This window comes from Salvelinus fontinalis, chromosome 12 (genome assembly GCF_029448725.1).
Source record: "Salvelinus fontinalis isolate EN_2023a chromosome 12, ASM2944872v1, whole genome shotgun sequence".
Lineage (NCBI taxonomy): Eukaryota > Metazoa > Chordata > Actinopteri > Salmoniformes > Salmonidae > Salvelinus > Salvelinus fontinalis.
In genome coordinates, this window is record NC_074676.1 from 28,671,713 (window position 1) to 28,684,239 (window position 12,527).

The 12,527-nt window shown below is 43.2% G+C and overlaps 2 protein-coding genes and 1 pseudogene across 3 annotated transcripts in view; 2 read left to right on the forward strand and 1 right to left on the reverse strand.

The window, feature by feature from the left end:
* Positions 1 to 4,799, forward strand: part of LOC129866534 (capping protein, Arp2/3 and myosin-I linker protein 3-like) — a 50,966-nt pseudogene extending 46,167 nt beyond the window's left edge.
* A 2,564-nt stretch (positions 4,800 to 7,363) lies between these two features.
* Positions 7,364 to 11,184, reverse strand: LOC129867103 (transmembrane protein 170A-like). The gene is made up of 3 exons (XM_055940279.1): positions 10,749 to 11,184; positions 9,824 to 9,994; positions 7,364 to 9,687 (listed from the first exon to the last, which is right to left on the reverse strand). Exons 1-3 carry the CDS (start codon positions 10,888 to 10,890, stop codon positions 9,557 to 9,559), a joined length of 444 nt encoding a protein of 147 aa, XP_055796254.1. The 5' UTR covers positions 10,891 to 11,184; the 3' UTR covers positions 7,364 to 9,556.
* A 55-nt stretch (positions 11,185 to 11,239) lies between these two features.
* cfdp1 (craniofacial development protein 1) overlaps positions 11,240 to 12,527 on the forward strand; it is a 45,887-nt gene continuing 44,599 nt past the window's right edge. Inside the window, exons 1-2 of one of the 2 annotated variants that reach the window (XM_055940277.1) lie at positions 11,240 to 11,608; positions 11,825 to 11,957. In XM_055940277.1, coding sequence (XP_055796252.1) covers positions 11,542 to 11,608; positions 11,825 to 11,957 — 200 coding nt within the window. In that variant the 5' untranslated portion in view covers positions 11,240 to 11,541. The remainder of the gene's footprint in view (positions 11,609 to 11,824; positions 11,958 to 12,527) is intronic. The other variant, XM_055940278.1, reaches the window with a different exon arrangement.

Here is a 12,527-nt window from a genome sequence, read left to right on the forward strand (position 1 = left end):
CCCTGATGTTATTTGGGTCCACATTATGGCAGAGGATGGCATCCCAAACATGTGTTGTGTATGCCTGCTCTGGTCTTTTTGGACATGAATGTCACTGTGACTTAAGTGTCAAGCCTAAATCCACCGCGAGTTGTGTCTTGGTGTCACTGTGTGTGTAATTGTGTATCTGAGTCCTGTGTGTCTTGGTCATCCCCTAGAGAGCCTTCCTAAACCCCAGTCCCGTATGAAGCCCTCTCCCCAGCGGAGAGCTGTGTCCGTCTATGACGACTCGCTCCACCAAGAACATGCTGCTCTGCTGGACCCCGAAGGTGAGCTCGTCAGCAGAGAGAGAGAGAGAACACCTCCTGCTGTATACCACTGGTTACTGCAGATGATAAAAGCCATATACAAAGACTATACTGTGTGTATATAACGTAAACTCACTCACTTTTGTACATCGCCTTGGTCTGTAAAATTGACCTTATTTTTGCGCCCAAAAAACGTAATACTTCCAGATCAACTGTAATATGAATACCAATGTAAAGCACAATTTATCCCCTTTCCAACAAAATGAATGAGGAGACCCTCATGATGCCCATCTCTGCATAATTCCACAAGGCAATGAGCTCCGTCGGGTCTTTTTAAAAATGGCGGGTGGGGAGCGAAGGCTACGAAGTGATCTTGAAAGGGGGAAATATGTTGGGTGAAGAAAACAGTTTTTTTTCACCCGATTTGTCCAACTAGTCAACTTTAAAATGTAAATTACATTTACATTTAAGTCATTTAGCAGACGCTCTTATCCAGAGCGACTTACAAATTGGTGCATTCACCTTATGATATCCAGTGGAACAACCACTTTACAATAGTGCATCTAAATATTTTAGGGGGGGGGGGGGTTAGAAGGATTACTTTATCCTATCCTAGGTATTCCTTAAAGAGGTGGGGTTTCAGGTGTCTCCGGAAGGTGGTGATTGACTCCGCTGACCTGGCGTCGTAAGGGAGTTTGTTCCACCATTGGGGTGCCAGAGCAGCGAACAGTTTTGACTGGGCTGAGCGGGAACTGTACTTCCTCAGAGGTAGGGAGGCGAGCAGGCCAGAGGTGGATGAACGCAGTGCCCTTGTTTGGGTGTAGGGCCTGATCAGAGCCTGAAGGTACGGAGGTGCCGTTCCCCTCACAGCTCCGTAGGCAAGCACCATGGTCTTGTAGCGGATGCGAGCTTCAACTGGAAGCCAGTGGAGAGAGCGGAGGAGCGGGGTGAATAAAACGTAAAGAGTTTATGTAATGTCTTATCACCTGTTTGAAGGTTTGTGTAGAATTTGAAGAGGGGTTTAGGGCTGCGCTAACGTTAGCCTCACAAGTGAACTGCAGCTGTTCCGGCTTTTGAGTGTCATGATGGCTCGCAGTAATGACGGGCAAAAAAATGCAATTGGCACCCTAGTCATGAAATATTAGTTTAATATTAGCAATAATTATATTAATTTAGACAAAAATCGTGAAGTTTTTTTAAAAGTGTATATGGTTAAGCATGATTTTAATCTGCGAGAGAAGGGCTACCTCTGGTGGAAAGAGGCTGTACGGCACAAAATGAGTTGCAAATGAGCGCTGTACGTTACGTCGTGACACGTCACGATGTAACGTACAGCGTCAGAGGGGTCAGTTTTTTAATCTTTTCTCCAATACTGTTAGTCCATTACCATGTCAATCAATGCTGAATCGAAACGTAGTTCACACCCCGGATTTTGATGCCAACACAGTCACTACAGTCCCATTCGTTTTCATTGCAGCCTCATTTGAATGTCGCGGTTACGCACATGTGTACGGAATGGGGTGAGTTTACGTTACTGGGGAGGAGTATGTGGGGAGGAGTGTGCGAAGATGGGGTGGGGTGTGAAGATGGGAAGGGGTGTGTGAAGATGGAGAGGCGTGTGTGAAGATGGAGAGGGGTATGTGAAGATGGGGAGGAGTGTGTGAAGATGGGGAGGAGTGTGTGAAGATGGGGAGGGGTATGTGAAGATGGGGAGGAGTGTGTGAAGATGGGGAGGAGTGTGTGAAGATGGGGAGGGGTATGTGAAGATGGGGAGGAGTTGTGAAGATGGAGAGGAGTTGTGAAGATGGGGAGGAGTGTGTGAAGATGGGGAGGAGTGTGTGAAGATGGGGAGGGGTATGTGAAGATGGGGAGGAGTTGTGAAGATGGAGAGGAGTGTGTGAAGATGGGGAGGAGTTGTGAAGATGGGGAGGAGTTGTGAAGATGGAGAGGAGTGTGTGAAGATGGGGAGGAGTTGTGAAGATGGGGAGGAGTGTGTGAAGATGGGGAGGGGTATGTGAAGATGGGGAGGAGTTGTGAAGATGGGGAGGAGTGTGTGAAGATGGGGAGGGGTATGTGAAGATGGGGAGGAGTTGTGAAGATGGAGAGGAGTGTGTGAAGATGGGGAGGAGTTGTGAAGATGGGGAGGAGTGTGTGAAGATGGGGAGGAGTGTGTGAAGATGGAGACGAGTGTGTGAAGATGGGGAGGAGTGTGTGAAGATGGGGAGGAGTGTGTGAAGATGGGGAGGAGTGTGCGAAGATGGGGAGGAGTGTGCGAAGATGGGGTGGGGTGTGAAGATGGGGAGGGGTATGTGAAGATGGGGTGGGGTGTGAAGATGGGGAGGAGTATGTGAAGATGAGGTGGGGTATGTGAAGATGAGGGGTATGTGAAGATGGGGAGGGGTATGTGAAGATGGGGAGGGGTGTGTCTGTTATAAAAATATGTTCTGCCTTTTCTTACACAAACATCAACTGTACTAGTTGTTCAGGCTCTGGTCTTGTCCCATATTGATTATTGTCCGCTAATATGGTCAAGTGCAGCAAAGAAAGATCAAGCAAAGCTGCAGTTGGCTCAAAACAGAGCAGCACACCTTGCCCTTAACTGCACATACAGAACTAATATCAACAACATGACAGTTTTTCCTGGTTGAGGAGAGATTAACTGCATCTCTTCTAGTTTTTATGAGAAATATTACTGTGATGAAAAATCCAGATTGTTTGCATAATCAAATAACATTCAGCTCAGATACTCACACATACCCCACAAGATATGCCACCAGGGGTCTCTTCACAGTCCCCAAGTCCAAGACGAATTCACAGCAACGCACTGTATTATACAGAGCCATGATCACATGGAACTCCCTTCCATCTCCAATTACTCAAGCAAACAGCAAAATGACCTTATAAAAATGATTTAAACAACATCTCATGGAACAGCAGGGAGTGTGAGGGAACACACACAAACACACGCACACAGACACACACATAATTTCTTAGCTATATTGTTTGGATAATATTTTGTTGTATTGTTTGTATGTCGTTGTATTTCAAATTTGTGTGACTGTCCTTGTCTATCAGTGTTTTTTAAATTGTCATGTCCTGTGTTTTTTGTGGAACCCAGGAAGAGTAGCTGCTGCTACAGAAAAAGCTAATGGGGATCCAAATAAATAAATAGTCTATCATCCTTTACACCTTCCCCCATGGTAGAACTTCACTAAAAACATATATGCGTCACTGTGTACAAATACATCGAAAAGCCTAAACGTGTTCATTGATGCCCTGTTACATTATGTATTTGAGGCAGGTTGTTCATCTTTACTCTTCCTCCCTCCCATCAGAGCTGAAGTTAGCATTGCCATGGTTGCAGAGGTCACCAGTCCAGAAACGTACCAACCTGGGGGAGCTCCCTACCTGTAGTGAGATCCAGCTAGAGGGAGAGGAGGGTGAGTATGGGGGCAAGGGTGCAGGGTGTAAGGTGCAGGCATCGTCGGGGGAAATAAGAACAGTTGCTGACTGAACATATGGTTTGAAAGGTAGATTGAGTCAAGATATCTTGAAGATGAGTGTATGGTTGTAAAATGGATGCACTTCTTGAGGCACTGTGCCAAATTTACAAATTTTTAGTTTGGGGCCTATGAGCCTTGGCCTAATGGGCATATGCCCACTTGCTCCTCCTCCCTCTGCTTTGTCCACATCTATTTGTCTGTAAAAATAATAATAACTCACCCACCAGGGCCTCAGCACCACATGCACTTTAGAGACATTACTATCCTATTACATCTCATATACTAATCACCTTCAATTACAGAGCTGGAGGAGGACTGGATATCAGGTCCCCCATGGTACAATTAATGTGAAAGATTTATTAAAGCCATGCTTCATCATTATGCCCACAACCCTCATGCAGCCCTCAGTCAATATCTACATCACAGCATGCTGTAAAGTGCAAGATATTAAAGTCTAGAATTACCTTGTTTTGGATTAAATAGAAATGATTGCTTGAATAATACTAATCTAATCAAGAAACAATTGCTTTTCTTTTCTTTCAAACTTTGTTAGGCTTATCTTTCTGCCTGTAAAAAGGCAGGTTCCATCTTGTTCTGTGTTGTCTTTGAGATTAAAAATCTCATCTCTGCTTTGTCTAATCATCCAAACAGCAGGTGAAGCAGGGAAAGAGAGGACTGGAGAAGGTGAGGGGAAGGACAGCCGGCCGGTAACAGAGGACAAGCCAGGGACAAGCCCAGTGGGGGCCAGTCAGGTAGAGGGAAAGAGCACAGCAGAGAAGAGGGGTGAGACGGTCTCACAGCAGCACACAGCGCAGGCAGAAACATCAGACCAAAGAACTGAACCCCCCTTAATGGAGAAACACATGGACTGACCTGCGTAGAGTCTATTTTCTATCTTGCACGCCAGATTATGTAAAAAATAAACAAATTATGAACAAAATGTTTTAAAGAGTGTAAATCCATACCTATACTTGTTAATAATTATTAAAAAGTTGATTCTGAAGTGTCATCAAGAGCACTGTCATCACTGCTCGTATGCATGACTTGGTAGGGGGAACTAGAGCAACATGACTGTTGGTAGGGGGAACTAGAGCAACATGACTGTTGGTAGGGGGAACTAGAGCAACGTGACTGTTGGTGGGGGGAACTAGAGCAACATGACTGCTGGTAGGGGGAACTAGAGCAACATGACTGCTGGTAGGGGGAACTAGAGCAACGTGACTGTTGGTGGGGGGAACTAGAGCAACATGACTGCTGGTAGGGGGAACTAGAGCAACATGACTGCTGGTAGGGGGAACTAGAGCAACATGACTGCTGGTAAGGGGAACTAGAGCAACATGACTGCTGGTAGGGGGAACTAGAGCAACATGACTGTTGGTAGGGGGAACTAGAGCAACTTGACTGCTGGTGGGGGGAACTAGAACAACATGACTGTTGGTAGGGGGAACTAGAGCAACATGACTTGGTAGGGGGAACTAGAGCAACATGACTGTTGGTAGGGGGAACTAGAGCAACATGACTGTTGGTAGGGGGACTAGAGCAACATGACTGTTGGTAGGGGGAACTAGAACAACATGACTGTTGGTAGGGGGAACTAGAACAACATGACTGTTGGTAGGGGGAACTAGAGAAACATGACTGTTGGTAGGGGGAACTAGAGCAACATGACTGTTGGTAGGGGGAACTAGAGCAACATGACTTGGTAGGGGGAACGAGAGCAACATGAGCAACACTAGAGAACGAGAGCAACACTAGAGCAACATGACTGTTGGTAGGGGGAACTAGAGCAACATGACTGTTGGTAGGGGGAACTAGAGCAACATGACTGTTGGTAGGGGGAACTAGAGCAACATGACTGTTGGTAGGGGGAACTAGAGCAACATGACTGTTGGTAGGGGGAACTAGAGCAACATGACTGTTGGTAGGGGGAACTAGAGCAACATGACTGTTGGTAGGGGGAACTAGAGCAACATGACTGTTGGTAGGGGGAACTAGAGCAACGTGACTGTTGGTAGGGGGAACTAGAGCAACGTGACTGTTGGTGGGGGGGAACTAGAGCAACATGACTGTTGGTAGGGGGAACTAGAGCAACGTGACTGTTGGTAGGAAGAACTAGAGCAACATGACTGTTGGTTGGGGGAACTAGAGCAACATGAATGTTGGTAGGGGAACTAGAGCAACATGACTGTTGGTAGGGGGAACTAGAGCAACATGACTGTTGGTAGGGGGAACTAGAGCAACATGATTGTTGGTAGGGGGAACTAGAGCAACATGACTGTTGGTAGGGGGAACTAGAGCAACATGACTGTTGGTAGGGGGAACTAGAGCAACATGACTGTTGGTTGGGGGAACTAGAGCAACATGACTGTTGGTAGGGGGAACTAGAGCAACATGACTGTTGGTTGGGGTAACTAGAGCAACATGACTGTTGGTTGGGGTAACTAGAGCAACACAACCGTTGGTAGGGGGAACTAGAGCAACACAGCCGTTGGTTGGGGGAACTAGAGCAACACGACCGTTGGTAGGGGGAACTAGAGCAACACAACCGTTGGTAGGGGGAACTAGAGCAACACAACCGTTGGTAGGGGGAACTAGAGCAACACAACCGTTGGTAGGGGGAACTAGAGCAACACAACCGTTGGTAGGGGGAACTAGAGCAACACGACCGTTGGTAGGGGGAACTAGAGCAACACAACCGTTGGTAGGGGGAACTAGAGCAACACAACCGTTGGTAGGGGGAACTAGAGCAACACAACCATTGGTAGGGGGAACTAGAGCAACACAACCGTTGGTAGGGGGAACTAGAGCAACACAACCGTTGGTAGGGGGAACTAGAGCAACACAACCGTTGGTAGGGGGAACTAGAGCAACACAACCGTTGGTAGGGGGAACTAGAGCAACACAACCGTTGGTAGGGGGAACTAGAGCAACACAACCGTTGGTAGGGGGAACTAGAGCAACACAACCGTTGGTAGGGGGAACTAGAGCAACACAACCGTTGGTAGGGGGAACTAGAGCAACACAACCGTTGGTAGGGGGAACTAGAGCAACATGACTGTTTTTTATATTAACAACCATCACTTGATGTACGAAGCTACAAAATACTACACAAAAAGTATTGACAAAACCTTGATTTAATCATTATTCAAATAAACAGCAGTGTTTCACCTGTGAAGTGCTTTGAAAACATGAAATAGCCAGGAAGACCGATATTAGCTCACTTCTCAGTGATGTGGATGTTTCATGATGATCATAAAGCACCAGGCTGTCTCATGGTGCCTGCCAGGAATACATGGAGTACAGCCTAGACAGAGTTGCCCCCTCATGAGTGATCTGTGTGTAGTTTCTCCCTGGTAACACCACATTACTCCATCCGACCGCCACCGAGCCGTGCTGCTACTGGGACTTGGCTGGTGGAGGTAGTAAAATCACAGGAGTGCCATCTGTGTGTGTGTATGGAGAGGCAGAGATGGAGCAGGAGATAAATAATCCATCTGTGGGGAGGTCTATACACACTACCAAGGTGTAATGCAGTAGTCAAAATGAGTTGAAATCAATACACCACTCAAATAATAACCTGAAATATTTTATTACATGAAAATATTAACAATTGGCACTTTAATTTAATGTAATAAAATCAACCTTGTCTTGTAAAACCAAAATCAATCCATAGATTAAAATCACATGGGCAATAAAGAGCATTCATTTATTTAAAGCAAGACAAACCAACTAGCTATATAACAAACAGTAGGTAGTGTGCAGTCATGCTACAATAAGGAAAGTTAAAGAACCTTAGAAAAATAAACATTCTGTGGAATTGAGGTGTTCAAGGCCCAGATAAGCAGAGCATGGCTTTCAACATGTCACCCCTCATGATATCACTACCAGACAGAAGAACAGCTCTAGCCTGCTGCTAAGAAACTTTAATCACCACAAATCTGTCTACATTACAATAATGAACCACTACCAAATAGTGTGCTGACCAACCATCCTCATTTGTTCCTATAACCAGTCCCTCACACTAGTGTTTTGAAAAGGATGTGGTTTTGTTACTGCACTAATGACCACTACACTGCTGATAGTTTTGAACAATATGCATGTAGCCATGCTGAATAACAAAACATAAAAAGCTTTTTGTTGGACTGTAATGCTTGATTTCACTAGTCTGCTACTCTTGGCTTAGAATAGAGACATCTGCAAAGCTGTGCTTTTCTATGGTGGATTGGGACTTTTTTCTTGCTGAGTTGGACTTTTACCTTGTTTTTACACACGGCTCATGATTTATAAGTCTGGACACAATACCGAAACCTTTAGGGCTCTATTCAATCCGTATCACGGAAGTTCAGCATTACAGCACAAATCAAATTTAAAGGCAGCGTTTCAGCATTAGCAGAGACTGCATTCACAGTAAACACTGCATATGTCGGCTCAATCGGAAATTACCTTTACAACCCGAAATCTGTAATGCTTCAGCGATACAGATTGAATAGAGCCCTTAATTAAAGTAGGATTTTGGGACAAGGGGCTATCAGTTAAAACTAAAATCTGGTGTGCATTTGTTTTAGGTTCTCTTTGGTAAAAAGATTGAAGAAATCCCACAAGGAATTTTACAGAAATCTGATTCACATTCATGGTTTAGAGTGAGGTTGCCTCTTATTAGTTTAGCATAATCAATGCCAAAGTAACAATATATTACACTATTCCTACATACTGTACACCTTTACCATTATTAAGGCCAATAGAACATTAGCAAAAACTGAGCAATGCTGCGAAGGTTCTCAAAAGAGATTAAATTATATAAGCACACTGACGCCACCAGAGAACTTAGAACAGTCTGCAATTTATGTGTAAAGATTCCTCTCAGAAAAAGTATTTTGTATATACACTGATATAACCCACGGATCAACTATCTAAAAATACCCTAACAATATTGAAAAAATTATATTTAAGGAAAATAAAATAAATATGAGATTAGTCAACATTATTCCCTATGGTTTGCTCAGCAATATACAAAGAGATTGGGAACTTGCAACTTTCATTCTCTTCATTGTCTCCACTTCTCTCTATTGCCTCTGCTTACAGAAGAAGCTGGAATGGACTTAAATATATATATTTTTTAATTATAATTAGACACACCCCAAGTTGGGATATGAAGAGAGAGAGAAAAATATACACGTGGAAATAACAAAGCTTAAAGTTGTAGCTATGTCTGACTTAGATATTTATACTTCAATATCATCGAGCACTGTGCCTCATTGTGAATACATCACACCTCAGTCAAGACATTGTATTTAAGCTGATTGGTCTGTGGTGGAACAGAGCAGACAATGCTCTCCTTTAGTGTTTGTCTGAAGGCATGCACATCAGACTTGTAGTCTTTACCAGGTTGTGGAACTATTGAGACAGTAAATGGAGTGTACTCATTCAAATTGTAGAGCACAAATTTCCTGCATGCTGGAATGTTTCATTCTCAGCTATGTGCATGATACATCTATAACACACAAAATGAGAAGGCTTGTTCTGAGTATAGTGCAACAGCAACACACAACAATCTGAATGAAAAATAACACACATAGAAAAACAGAGAGCCCCTGGCCAGCCCTGAAATATACCACTTTGGCAAATAATCATGTATCAAACAAAGTCATCCGGTAACAGATATAGAAAATAAGGCCTCTGAAGGAACAGCTTTCTTGCATATGCCGTCCTGCTGATTGCATGTTCTCCCCCCCCCCCTCACCCTCTTTGAGTTCCTGTGTCCCAGTGCTAGAGTGTAGCTAGGACTCTTAAGAAGGAGATAATGAGGACACAGAAGGACTGGCCCACTCCAAACACCAATGCCTCCAAGGAGATCATCCTCTTCCCTGCTGCTTTGTACACCCCAGCAATGGCGGCACCTACATGCACAAAGACATTTTTGTTTTTTGAAAAGTATAAAATAATTTGAACACTGACTCAATGAGTAGTTTATGTCTACGTGTACAATAATGGATTATGTTGATGGCTTATCAGAACATGACGTGAGTAACTCACTGGTAAGGACACCACCACACACAGGGCCCACGATACTCATCAGTATGATGGCAATGGGCATGAAGCGGGCTATTTTGTGTTGTCGCAGGGTGGCGAGGGCCAGGAGAGCAGCAGGTAGGTGGAACACCAGTGAAGAGACAGCAGCCCACAAGAAGACTCCATACCACATCTCTGAAACAAAGGAACTAAGCAGTAACATATAGCCTTGCTAGGTTTAGCAGAGTTTACAGACATTACACATGCCTGTTGCCTGACATGTGTTCTGAATTAAATACTACCCAGTACCTATTATGTTAAACTGACCCCTTAATCACCCTGTAAAATAATCCAAGCTGCTAACGATTACACATATATATAACATCTCTCTCACACATATATATATATATATATAAAACGTTTGGTAATATATACATAACGTTAGGTAATCCTTTCGAGTGTGTGTGTGGGTATGTATATATATAAAACAATGCTTTCTCTCAAAAAAGACAATTGATGGCTACTCTAATGGATTACCTAACGTTATGGGTAATTTAAAGTTGTCCGTTTTGCACAATAATATTTGTTGTTATTGCCAGCTGGCTAGCTAGCACTTGATTAGCTAGCCAGCTAAAGTTAACTAGCTAGCTACTTGTTTAGCATTCACAATAGCTAGCTACAGTAGTAGCCATGTTAACTTATCTAGCTAGTAGCTATCTAGCTAGCTAAGTAGCTCAATAATAATGGACTAACGTAAGGACCCAAACGTTACGACGCCTTAGTTTAGGTTTAGCGTCTATATGAATGTGGTAGCTCACTAAGTAGTATTACTAGCTACGTTAAATCGGTTACCTGGATAATAGTTAACGAAAAATGTACGTTACAAAGTTTATAATAATGTTGTTTAACTGGCTAATGTAGAACAGAGGGGCTGTGGAATGAATCTCACCTGAGAAGTCGCTAAGCGATGTGTCGTTGCCTCGATTGGTGCCATTTTTCCTAGGGACCAAATTCAAGCTAAGAATTTGCTGCACAAACCCAATCTCGTTATATCCGTTCTGCATGTCTAATGCACAGAACACCACGAGCATGTGTGCGAGACCACGAATATCCGAATAACACCATCAGAACATTAATGTTGGATCTAGCTAGCAAGTCGACAAGGGTTGGTTGATCTCCTGTTATTAGCCGTTAGCTTGATGTCAACACAACTTGATTTGGCGTCACGCCGTACCAGACTCATCAGAGGCGTGGTCACAAAAAGGATTTCACAATTTTGATAAATTGTTGAATACAATTTCCAAACCATATAAATATATAATAATGCAATCGATTATGAATACGGTATTCATTCTCCAACAAAAAATAAGCGATAACGCGTCTTTCCTAACGATCGATTGATCCTGTGGACTTGCCGTAGTAAATCGGGAAGTCAGATAAGCAGCTACCATAGAATTACACAAGGATAAATATACATCCGCGCTCCTCTCTGTAGCTAGTCAACAAAGCCACACGTTTTCATATTGTAGATAGTTGTGTATTTGTTTGTTATTGTAATTGTAGCTATAATAAACTATACAGCTAGAAATATTTAATAACTTTATCGGTTATTTTGTAACCGCGTGATAGCTACAGACAGGGTTCGTCAGATATCCGGTGCTTTGTAATTTGCTAGCTAGCCAGTTATCCATACATTTACTGCTGTGTTTACTATTGTGTAGGCTCTTTCTGGAGGGGAAATTATGAATTACTCAGATTATGATTCCGATGGCTATTCTTCAAATGCAGATCAAGACTATGTCCCATCTGGTAAGGTTACTTCCATAAACAGATAGAAATGCAATGCTAGTTGAGCATATATTTTATTAACGTTACACACATGACAGAGAATCATAACCTTATACAGTAGTTATGCAATATTTCCATTGTATGTGTCATATTCTTCATGTATGTTGCTTGATGATAATTAGCTACTGTATTTGTCATTCAATTCAAGTCTTACCATGATTGTTGTGTGGTTGACAGATGACAACCTCAGTGAAGATGACATGAATCAATGTGTGAAAGAAGATGGTCTGGAAGGGGTTGACCATAGTAGCCAACAGTCAGATAATGTCACCAAGAAGAAAAAGAAGAAAGGCCAAGACATTGGCATGAGGTGAGTGATTCAACACTTTTGTATTTGGCTTTGTTTTTAGACCAATGGTGTCAAATCAAATTTTATTTGTCACATACACATGGTTAGCAGATGTTAATGTGAGTGTAGCGAAATGCTTGGGCTTCTAGTTCTGACAGTGTAGTAATATCTAACAAGTAATCTAACAATTCCCCAACAACTACCTAATACACACAAATCTAAAGGGGTGAATGAGAATATGTACATGTAAGTATATGGATGAGCGATGGCCGAGCGGCATAGGCAAGGTGCAATAGATGGTATAACATACAGTATATACATGTGATATGAGTAATGTAAGATATGTAAACATTATTAAAGTGGCATTATTTAGAGAGCATTGTATAAAGTGACGAGTGCTCCATTTATTAAAGTGGCCAGTGATTGGGTCTTAATGTAGGCAGCAGCCTCTCTGAGTTAGTGATTGCTGTTTAGCAGTCAGATGGCCTTGAGATAGAAGCTGTTTTTCAGTCTCTCGGTCCCAGCTTGATGCACCTGTACTGACCTCGCCTTCTGGACGGTAGCGGTGTGAACAGGCAGTGGCTCGGGTGG